The sequence below is a fragment of the Phodopus roborovskii genome, unplaced genomic scaffold (genome assembly GCF_943737965.1).
Source record: "Phodopus roborovskii unplaced genomic scaffold, PHOROB, whole genome shotgun sequence".
In the NCBI taxonomy this organism is placed as follows: Eukaryota; Metazoa; Chordata; class Mammalia; order Rodentia; family Cricetidae; genus Phodopus; species Phodopus roborovskii.
Window position 1 is genome coordinate 6237676 of NW_026126578.1, and position 10754 is coordinate 6248429.

At 45.3% G+C, this 10754-nt stretch overlaps 1 protein-coding gene across 2 annotated transcripts in view; it reads left to right on the forward strand.

Moving 5' to 3' along the window:
• The window catches only part of Irak2 (interleukin 1 receptor associated kinase 2), a 49963-nt gene extending 39811 nt beyond the window's left edge, over nucleotides 1–10152 (forward strand). The window contains exons 10-13 of one of the 2 annotated variants that reach the window (XM_051203623.1): nucleotides 3322–3384; nucleotides 5952–6152; nucleotides 7109–7397; nucleotides 8979–10152. In XM_051203623.1, the coding sequence (XP_051059580.1) occupies nucleotides 3322–3384; nucleotides 5952–6152; nucleotides 7109–7397; nucleotides 8979–9091 (666 nt within the window). In that variant the 3' untranslated portion in view covers nucleotides 9092–10152. The remainder of the gene's footprint in view (nucleotides 1–3321; nucleotides 3385–5951; nucleotides 6153–7108; nucleotides 7398–8978) is intronic. The other variant, XM_051203624.1, reaches the window with a different exon arrangement.
• The last annotated feature ends 602 nt before the right edge of the window (nucleotides 10153–10754 follow it).

Here is a 10754-nt window from a genome sequence, read left to right on the forward strand (position 1 = left end):
TTAGTTTATGGGTTGCAGATGTGTGTGGGATGGGATGAGGTGCGGGGGTGTGGGGCTGTGGGTCAGGTGGCATCCTCAGGTATTACTGCCTCCTTTGGACTGGGTATTTCATTGGCCTGTGGCTTGACAGTTAGGCTAGACAGGGAGTGGCCAGGGACCCACCTGTCTTTGTCTTCCCCAGTGCTGGGATTACAAGTGTATGCCCCAATACCTGCTATTTTTCTGTGGTTTCTCAGGTTTGCAAAGTGACCATTTCATTGACTGAACTATGTCCCTAGTTTGCATAAACTTTTTTCTCTCCTCTTTTTTGGTGTTGGGAATAATACCCAGGTCCTCAGTCATGCTAGACATGTGCTCTACCATTGAGCCATGTTTCTTATAAGTTTTTTTTTTTTTTTTTTTTTTTTTTTTTTTTGCAACAAGGTCTCACCCTGTAGTTCAGGCAAGCTACCAATTTATAATCCTCCTGCCCCAGCCTTTTGAGTAGCTGGAACTATAGGTGTATACCACCAGGCCTAGCTTCCATGGTCTATTTTTGTGTGGCTTCTGAATTCTGTGTGGTTTTCATGGTTGTAAATGTTTACATCGCTGGGTGAGGTGGTGCATGTCTGTAATCCCAGAATTTAGGAGGTTGAAGCAGGAAGATTGTTTCTAGTTTCAGGCTAGTTTGGGCTACATAGTAACTTCTTGGTCAACTTGACCTTGATATTATCTCTCAGTTTCCTAATTCCCATCTACACTGTCGGCCTACCTAACCATTTCTCTGTCATGTCTGATATCCACCTGCCTCTGCCTTCCAAGTGCTGAGATTAAAGGCGTATGCCACCACTGCCCGCCTCAACCCATCTTTTCAGCACTCATGTATCATTCCAGTCACAGTTACTTCTGTTGTCCGTGTCCGTTCGCCTCTCGTATGCACTTCTTGCTGCATGACCAGGTCCCAGTCACTCAGGGCTTACTGAACCTGATGGTCTGCTCAGTTTATCTTCAGGACACACTGACTCCTTTCGATGTCCGCAGGATGGGAATGTTAAAAGGGTTTAGTGGACAGATGCATTTGGGAGATACTGTTCAGCAAAACCAAGCAGGTTTTTTCATCATAGTTAATAGAAGCTTTTAACAGGATGGTGACCCTATGACCTGGGTGGTGTGAACTTGCCAGGGAATGCTTTGCAGGGTTCCCCAGCCTACTTGGCAGTGGAACCTCGTTTCCTTGGTGTGTCTGTCTGCTTTGGTGTTCCACAGAATCTGCTTGGGCAATGCTGTCTGAGAAACCCAGTCTGTTTGCCTTCAGCCAAATTCAGGCCTCTGCTTGAAGGCCTTAGCCCCTGTCTTCCTCCCAGTCTTGAACTTTGTACTTCCTCTCTGTGACCACAGTCTCCTATCTGTCCACATCTGCCTCCGAAGCCCTCACTGAGCCACTCTCCCGCCCTCAACTGGACCTCTATATATCAGATTCAGTTTCCTTCTGGCCGTGGCTGGCCGCTCTGCTGATTCCCATCTTCTACAATGCCCACAATTCCCTGTGAGCGCTTTAGTGAGGCCAAGCAGTCCTATGTGGAGAATCAGTGACTCTCTGGTAGGGGAGACAGAGGAAGTTCCCAGAGAACCTAGGCAGTTTAGGAAGACTATGTCTCAAAACAAACAAAACAGAATAAAACAAAGGGAAGGAAGAAAAAAAAAGTCAAAACAAACTCAAAGGGCAGACCACCAGGCAAAATGTCCTCATCCAGTAAAGTTACTTCAGCCATGTAACACCTGCTCACCCCTCAGTTTGCCTTCTGTAAAATGGGGTTAGTTGTGCTTCTAGAGAATAATGGGACTGGGTGTGGTGGCATATACCTTTAGTCTCATCATTTATGGGGCAGAGGCAGGTGATCTCTGTGAGTCAAAGGCCAGTCTGGTTTACAAAGTGAGTTACAAAGCAGCTAGGGCTATGTACAGAGACTATCTCAAATAAATAAATGAATGAAATTTTAAAAGAGAGTTATGAGTAATGGGATGCTGTATATAAATGGGTATTGTAGTAGTAGTTTGTATTTGAGCGTGTCGGAGTATACAGGTGTGCTTATACCACAGTGTATGATGGGTCACAGAACAACTATTTGGAGTTGTTGCCTCTCTTCTGCCACCTTGTGGGATCAAACTCAAGTGGTCTGTCCTTCATGCAACTGCCTCATCTTGCACCCTCTGTCTCAGTGGGATTTTTTGTGGGGAGGGGGTTGTTTGTTTGTTTGTTTGAGACAGGGTGTCTTTGGGTAGCTTTGGCTGTCTACTTGCTCTGTAGATATGGCTGGCCTTGATGTCTCAGTGTTTTTATGCCCACTAAGTGACCCTTGTCAGGGACTTGTTCCTTTCAAAATGGAATGGCTGGCGACATGGCTGAGACAGAGGAGACATCTATTGACTTGTTTCCCTGTTTCTCCTTTCTGGCAAGGTCCTGGTTGGCAGTCGCTTTTCAACTGGCTGCCCTCCCTGTTCTGTTGTGGTGCCCTGTGCTGCCCCCTCCTGGCCACCACCAGTGTGCTCCTCATTATCCTAAGAGCAGGGTTACCTCAGCAACAGTGTCTGTCCCAACCTGCTGCAGAGTGTAGGAGAAACCTGAGGTAAGGGTAGCTGTTCACTCTGCGGCACAGCGGCTCTCTAGCATGTGGCAGATGCAGACTTGGGGGTCCAGGTTTCAGTGCCCAGCCCTGAACTCACTTCTTGTGCAGGGTAGGACCGGGAATCCAGGCCTCTGTCTCCTTATCCTCCAACTCCTGTGTCTTTACACTGCTGAGAGTCCTGCAAAAGGCAGGCTTGTTCTTCACACAGACATGGATCACAGTTTCCACTTGGGTGTTGGCTTACACCTGTTCAGGGCTGTGCTCCTTTGTGAGTGGATTAAGTAGGAAAAAGAAATCATGTCAGAATGGCCAGAGCGGTCTAAGGAAATAAATCATGTTGGTGTGGCAGGAAGATCAGGAACTTAAGGTCATCTTCAGCTACAGAGTGAGTTCATGGTCAGCCTGGGCTACAAAAGACCTTGTCTCATTAAAAAAAAAAAAAAAAAAAAAAAAAAGAGTCAGGATGACTGAATGGGTAAAGGTACTTGCTGCCAAGCCTGACAACCTGAGTTCCAGCCCTCCCACAAGTTGTTCTCTACCATCTATCCAAAGTGCCATGATACATGAAAACCAACACACACACCATGTTAATAAATGTAATAATAATAATAATAATAATAAAACAAAAAACACTGAAGCCTCTGCCATTGCTTAAATATTTTGCCGACTGTGGGCATATCAGGATCACACTAATTCTGTGTTGTGGCCTATCCAGGTGTTAGCTGAGGTCCTCACTGGCATCCCCGCGATGGACAAGGATCGAAGTCCAGTTTATTTGGTAAGAGATCCAATCACTTCTGGTCTGGTATCCTTGAACACACATCCATGTGGGTAGGGAGGGCCTCACCCATTGTGTTCAGAGCTCTCAGACCTCAGTCCAGAGCTCTCTCTGTTTACCACACCTTTCCACACTGCCACTCCGGAAGTATAGCAGTCCGCCCTGCCTGTGTGTGTGCAGCGGCTTTGTGCAGCGGCTAAGCCACATTCTATTACTTGCTGTTTTCTTTTTTCTTCCTTCCTTCCTTTTTTCTTCTTCTTTTTCCTCTTTTCGGAGTCGGGGGAAGGTCTTACATTATGGCCTAGGCTGTCTGTGAATTCTTGGTGATCTTCCCACCTCAGCCTTCTCTCGAGTTCTAGGATTACAGGCATGTGGGCCCAGCACACTCAGCTGCAGCCCTTCTAGGAGCTCCTTCCCCTGTCATAACAGCCTTCCTTTTCTTTGGTGAGTTGGTGAGTCATTTGTCCCATGCAGACTATGTAACATTTTGGTTTGTCTGATTTCACTCACTGGTTTTTCTAGTTTTCTAATTTCCTGGATTTGGCTCTTGAGACTTGCGTAGGTTCATAGTTGATTCTTCTGTAAGAATGCTTTGTCAGGGGGCTGGAGACATGGCTCAGTGGTTAAGAGCTCTGGCTGCTCTTCCAGAGGTCCTGAATTCAATTCCCATCAACCACATGGTAGCTCATAACTATCTGTAATGAGATCTAGTGCCCTCTTCTGGCCTGCAGGCATTCCTTCATACATGGAGACAGAACACTGTGTACATAATAAATAAAACACTGAAACCAGTGCTTCCCACACTGTGAAGTCACTGCTCTTCTCTCACGCTGGCCCCAGATAAGATCTCTGGAGGGTCACGAGGTAGGGCTCCATGAACAGCTTCTGGATCCTTTCTCTTTGGTGATAACTTGTCTCTCTGAGTAAAGCACTCACGTGCTTCAACTGTTACTGATTTCCCCTTCCTTGAATGTCATTATGTTTCCCCAAAGATAAATAGTTAAAAGGTTCCATGCTTACACAAGGGACAGCTGGCCTTAATGGTCTTTACTTCCAAATCTCTGATGGTGTCAGGCATATTGTGTTCTCAGATCCTTAAACTACCTACTTGCTGGCTGGGGAAACAGAGGCACAGTGAGGCTTACTTTTTTTTTATTTTGTGTTTTTCTCCCTCTGGGATAAAATTTTGTTCAATTGCCCAGGCTGGCTTTGAACTCCTGGGCTCAAGCAGCCCTCCTGCCTTAACCTCCTGTATAGTTGGAACCACAGGCTTGTGACACCATACCTGCTTAGTTTTTAAATCTGTGGTACTGGGGGTCAAACTTGGGGATCATAAACAGTAGGCAAGGGCTTGACCATTGAGCCACATCTCCAGCCCTTGTGTTGTCTTTGACACACCATCACATCCCATGGCTGATTATCTTTCAGAATTGTTTTCTCTGAGTTTGTATGAAAGGTTGTATAAAGTGGCCAGTTAAATTTACATTGAATATTTACTTCTACAAACTTTTGCCTTTTATTCCAGCACTTGGGAGGCAGAGGCAGGCAGATCTCTATAAGTTTGAGGACAGCCTGGTTTACATAGCAAGATCCAGGACTATGAGAGCTACACAAAGAAACCCTGTCTTTAACAAAACAAGGGTCTGGAGAGATGGCTCAGAGATTAAGAGCACTGGCTGCTTTTCCAGAGGATCGGGGCTCAATTCCCAGCACCCATATGGCAGTTCACGACTGTCTGTAACTCCGGTTCCAGGGGATCCAACACCTTCACACAGGCGTGCATGGAAGCAAAAACACCATGCACATTCATAGATAAATTAGAAAAACAAGGAAAGGTATACAGTTACCCCCCTCCCAAAACCAACCAACCAAACAAACAAAAAAACAGTATATTCAATTGTGAAAGTCCTTTTGAGTGCCCACAGTACCAGAAACTGGAAGAAAGAGGGAGTCTCCCCTGAGAGGGCTGCCTGTCAAGTGAGGAGAGAAGACATGGACTCCAGACAGTAGGCTGCAGAGTGAAGAAACTGGAAGTGGGCTATTGAATTTTTTTTTCTGTCAGCTGTCAGACTTTGTGCTTTAGATCCATTATTGGATGTTTATTGTGTTACACCCAGGAATAGGCATTTCATGTTCCCATTTTCTGATGGAGCCACAGAATCTGGACAGGTTAAGCCACTTCAGATGAGCTGTAGATGTCATAGGGAATGCCCTGTGCACAGAGCATTTCTTTCTGTCTTTCTTTCTTTCTTCCTTTCTTTCTTTCTTTCTTTCTTTCTTTCTTTCTTTCTGTCTGTCTGTCTGTCTGTCTGTCTGTCTTTTTTTTTTTTTTTTTTTTTTTTGGTTTTTGGAGACAGGGCTTCTCTGTATTGCTTTGGTGCTGGTCCTGGAACTAGCTCTGTAGACCATGCTGGCCTCAACTCACAGAGATCAGCCTGTTTCGGCCTCCTGAGTGCTGGGATTAATAGCATGCACCACCAACACCTGGTGTTAAAGAACCTGTGATTCTTTTTAAAACATCTTGCCACACCTAGCATTTCACCTGGATTTCCTCATTCTTCCAACAGAAGGATTTGCTTCTTAGTGAGATTCCTGGCAGCACTGCCTCGCTTTACTCCAGGAAGACAGGCATGGGGAAGGTGGTGGCTAAAGAGATCTGTCAGAAGTACATGGAGAGGAGGGCAGGGATGCTGCCCGAGGCCTGTGCTGAAGCCTGGGCCTCTGCTGTATGTCTCTGCCTGCGGAGGCGTAATGCCAGCTTGGAGGAGGTGAGCTCTTTACTGCCTGCTGTCTTACCTAGGAGATTGGTGATGTAATAAGCCACGTTTAGTCTTGGTTGTCCTCAGCAGAACCTGCTGGGACAATGTCAGCAATCAGGGCTGCTGTGTGGGTCATGGGGGACCCTGAGAGTGGGTGTTTGACCAGGCTGCAGAGGATGCAGGACAAGGCCTCTCCTGCAAGGCAGTCTCTTCCTGTCTTCACTCAGACTGCTTTCTTTCCTGGTCTGTCACCAACCTGTGGCTTTTCCTCCACCCTCTTGGAGGGATGGCTTGGAGTGGCCCAAGTGTTCTAAGCCGGGCTGTAGTAAGTGCCTAAAGGCCTTTAACTAACTACAGAGGACACATCCCTGAACAAGCCATTCTTGTCCTGCTGTCGGATGTTCCCAGTCTTTGCACAGGAATTGTTTGTGTGGCAAGCACCAGGATGGTGTATGACAGGACTCACTGTGTTGAGCCTGGCCAGGAATGATAGGCACATAATGAAGGGTATGTAGAGTGAACTGTAGTGCATGTCTGTAATCACAACTACTTGGGATACTGAAGCAGAACCACAAGTTTAAAAACATCTACAAAGTGAGTTCAAGGTGTGGAGGCAGTTTTATGAGCTCTTAAATCAACATGTAAGAAGACAAACGAGAGGACCCAGAATGTAGCTCCAGGTAGTACGTTTGCCTAGCGTTCACACCCAAGGCTCTGCATTCACAAGGCTCTGCATTCAACTCAAGATCTTAGAGACACATGATATGAAGAATGAAGGTAGTGATTGGACCACCTGGGCTCACACGCTCATCTGTGGCTCTGAGTACTGGGGTCAAATTCACATCTCTTTAAGGCAGGATGCTATTCTTCTCACCACAGCAGACATTTGATCATAACTCCCAGGAGACTAGGTGCTGGCTCTGGCTTTAATTCAAGTTCCTGCGTTGTCTGTCTCTTCCCTTAAGGCACAGGTCTCCATGGCTGGGGTGGTGGAGCATCTCCGAGGTCAGTCATCCCTCCCTTGGAGCAAGGTTTCTGAGGCCACAGGCCTGTCTTCTAATACCCCAGAGGAAACAGATGATGTTGACAATTCCAGCCTCAGTGTCTCCTCTTCTGTGATGGTGGCATCGTGTGCAAGGGTCGCCTCCTCTCCACTCTCCAGGGAAAATGGAATAGCACAGCCATCTACCAGTGGAAGACCAGAGGCCGACTCCTCCTCAGAGGCCTGCACAGGCCCACAGCCACCCCAGGATGGTAAGCTTGGAAGTGGGAGGTGCCCATGTATTATCATTGACCCTAACATTATCTTGTGACCTTAACTTAGGCCATACCTCCCCTCTTTTATCTAGTTATTCAGGCATTCACAGCTTAGTGGTTACACAAAGAGGAAGCCCAGTTCACTAGTGACTATTTCTGTCGACTCACTTGCCTCTTAAATCTTTCACACCTCTGTCTGCTCACAGCTAGTGCACATCTGCTAGGGCAGCTGTGTGGTTTCCCTCATCCTTGATCTACTCTTGCCTCTGGCTCACTAGTTCTCTCTCCAGGATCCAGAGAGAGTGACTAAAATATTTTGTATATGGGTGTTCTGTCTCTGTGTATCTCTGTGCAGTATATGTTTATGTACAGTACCTGAGAAGGTCAGATACTGGCGTCCTGAGCAAGCAGCAAGTGCTCTTAACTGCTAAGCCACCTCTCCAGTCCCCAGGTTTTAGTTTTTAAATGTATTTATGTATGCATTTTTGTGGTACTGGGTACTGGATATAGGGCCTCATGTTGGTAGGCAAATGAGTATCCTACCACTAACCCATATCACCAGTCCTAGAGTGTGTTTTTTTTTTTTTTTTTTAATTTGGAGACAATGTCTCATGTAGCCAGGGTAACATAGACTTTCCTATATAGCCCAGGATGACTTTGAACTCCTGATCCTCCTGCCTTCACCTTCCCAGTGCTGGGATCACAGGGCTGGTGAGATGGCCAGCAGGTAAAGGCACTTGCTTTAAAGCCTGCCCACCTGGGTTTGATCCCAGTTCATTACATGGTAGAAGGAGAAAATTGATGCCTGCAAAGTTATCCTCTAACCTCCACAAACAACTTGCCATGCCTGTATATGCCCATGTAGGTATGTATGTGTGTGTGTGCACACCCACACACACAGGTAGATATAGAGACCAAAATAAAGAATATTAAATAAATTGAGACAGACTTTCACCTGGGCTATCTAGTGAAACCCTGCCTTATTTTATTTATATTGGTATTGTAGGTATATGCCACCATGTCCTGCTAGAGTAGTTTATAAAAACACACTGTGGCTCATACCTGTTGTACTTAGAAACACCTCCTTGGGACCATCAGGGCCCTGTGTGGTCCCTCTTGCCTGCCTCTTCTTCCTTGTCAATCACTTCTAAAGACAGCTTCTGTCACTTGAACTTGGGACAAATATGCCAGGCTTCTTAGTGAAAAAAAAATGAATAAAAGTCAAGTCCTTTTGATGAAGTGTTACCATGTCTTATACACATGACTCACTCACTGGTAGACTAGATTCTGACTTCTTTAGGGAAGAAGGAGAATTTGGACATAGTTGTCAGTATTGTTGACTCTAAGCTTCTCCCCTGAGAGCCTCTCTACGGCAAGGGTGTGTATGTGTGTTGGGGTGTAAATGGTGTGTGTGTGTGTGTAGATTTCCCTGCAAAGGCAGAAGCCATGGCATGCTTCTTGCATTTGGGGTCAGTTTCACAATCTTGACATGAAACTCTAATCAAGTCTGACTCAAAGAATTTTACTAGTAACACTTATTGAAGCTGCACTTTTTCTACTTTCTGTTTAAAACATCAGCTACAGAGACTTCATGGAAAATTGAGATCAATGAGGCCAAGAGGAAACTGATGGAGAACATCCTACTCTACAAAGAGGAGAAGCTGGACAGCATTGAACTTTTTGGACCCTGATGACCAGAGCACAGCTGAGGACCCTTATCCTCAACTGGATGGACAATTGTCCAGTCAGGGAAGAGGTTTTTAGCAGTGCAAGGTCTGTCAGGACTCACACAACCTAAATACCAGCCTGAGCAGAAGGAAACCTGTTTTAATCAGTGTTGAGTTGCAGGGGAAAGGGCACCGGACCTCAACTCACACAGACAACAAACTCCAGGAAATATTCTTCCTTTCTAAGATGTCTTAGTGGGCCAAGAGCGGAGCACCTGGAATGTGACCCAATGATTTGGGTGGTTTTGTGGTTCTAGGGAGCTCATGTTGGTCACCATCCCAATGGTGCCATTGCCCCAGCAGTGAGCACTCCTCCAAAACTGACAAGAGAAATCCTGCAGCACCCATGGAGTTTTTCAGAGTTATCTGTCTGTCATATTTGCTCACAGCTTTCTGCAAACTTCTGTTTCCTAAAAGACCTTCAGCTGGTGTCTTAGTGCAATTCTTAACTCATCTCTCAAGTTCAAGAGTACAAAAGCAAGACACTTGGCAAGGGACTTAGTAGGTTGTCTACTTCTTCAGTTAATAATCTTGTAAGCCACTGTTATTTATGAACTGCTTGCTTTGCGCCTTCATCCTCCTATCACACCAATGTCCAGTTTTTTGTTTTTGTTTTTTTAACGGAGACTCCAAGATTGTGTGTTATTTATAGCTGGATGAAGAACCATGAGAACTAGTCTCATGTTTGATTCTGCTGCTAGTGAAGTCAATCACTCCATGTGTAGGAACTCAGTACCTGTGTAAGGTAACCCCTGCTCTATTCTCCCTGCCTCAGCTCTTGGGAGGAATGGGGCAGTCCGTGGCTAAAGAAGCACTTTGAAAAATGCATCTGTCCTGTTTTAGAAAATAAATAAAAGGTATTAAGTTCATATTTCTGCCATGTAGAAAATGTTTATGCAGTGGATATGTTTTTGAAAAGTCATGTTGCAAACCTTTTTGTGAAACAAAGCTATTTCTAATTTACTATTTAAAATAATTCCACTATAGTGACCTTCTTGTAAAATAAAAAGATTTGTAACCTAAAAGGTATTTTATAATTAAGTTTGTGTGTGAGTGATTTGTTTGCAGAATGTGTTTGACTTAAGGACTCTTGCTTTAATTTTTTTGCTTGTGTGTTATGTGTGTATGTGTGTGTGTGAGTGAATGTGGTGTGTATACCACCACATGCTTGTGGAGCTCAAGAGGATGACTTCAGTTGTCAATCCTTCTTCCATAAGGTTTGTTATTTTTCTCCTTCTTACACAGGCTAGCTGGCCTACCTCTGTGTAGGAGTATATCAGTTACATATAACCTTGCTACACAGTCAGCTTTTATTCGGGTTCTGGTATCTGAACTCAAGACCTCATGGTGTGGCAAATACTTTTACCCACATAGCAGGCTTAGGATACTGTCACTCGGATGGGTTCCATCAGCAGTGCTGTCACTGTAGTGGGGATGAAGCATTTGCATAACCAGTGGATATTAAAATTGCTTTCATTTTTTACTGTTATAAATAGCTATGGCTTCTGGGATGGTTAACCTTTACTGTCAAGTTGGGTTCACAATCACCTTGAGATAGAGATGTGCTCCTGGTTTTGACTATGAGGGTGTTTACAGAGACAATTAACTAAGGACAGAGAACTTGTTC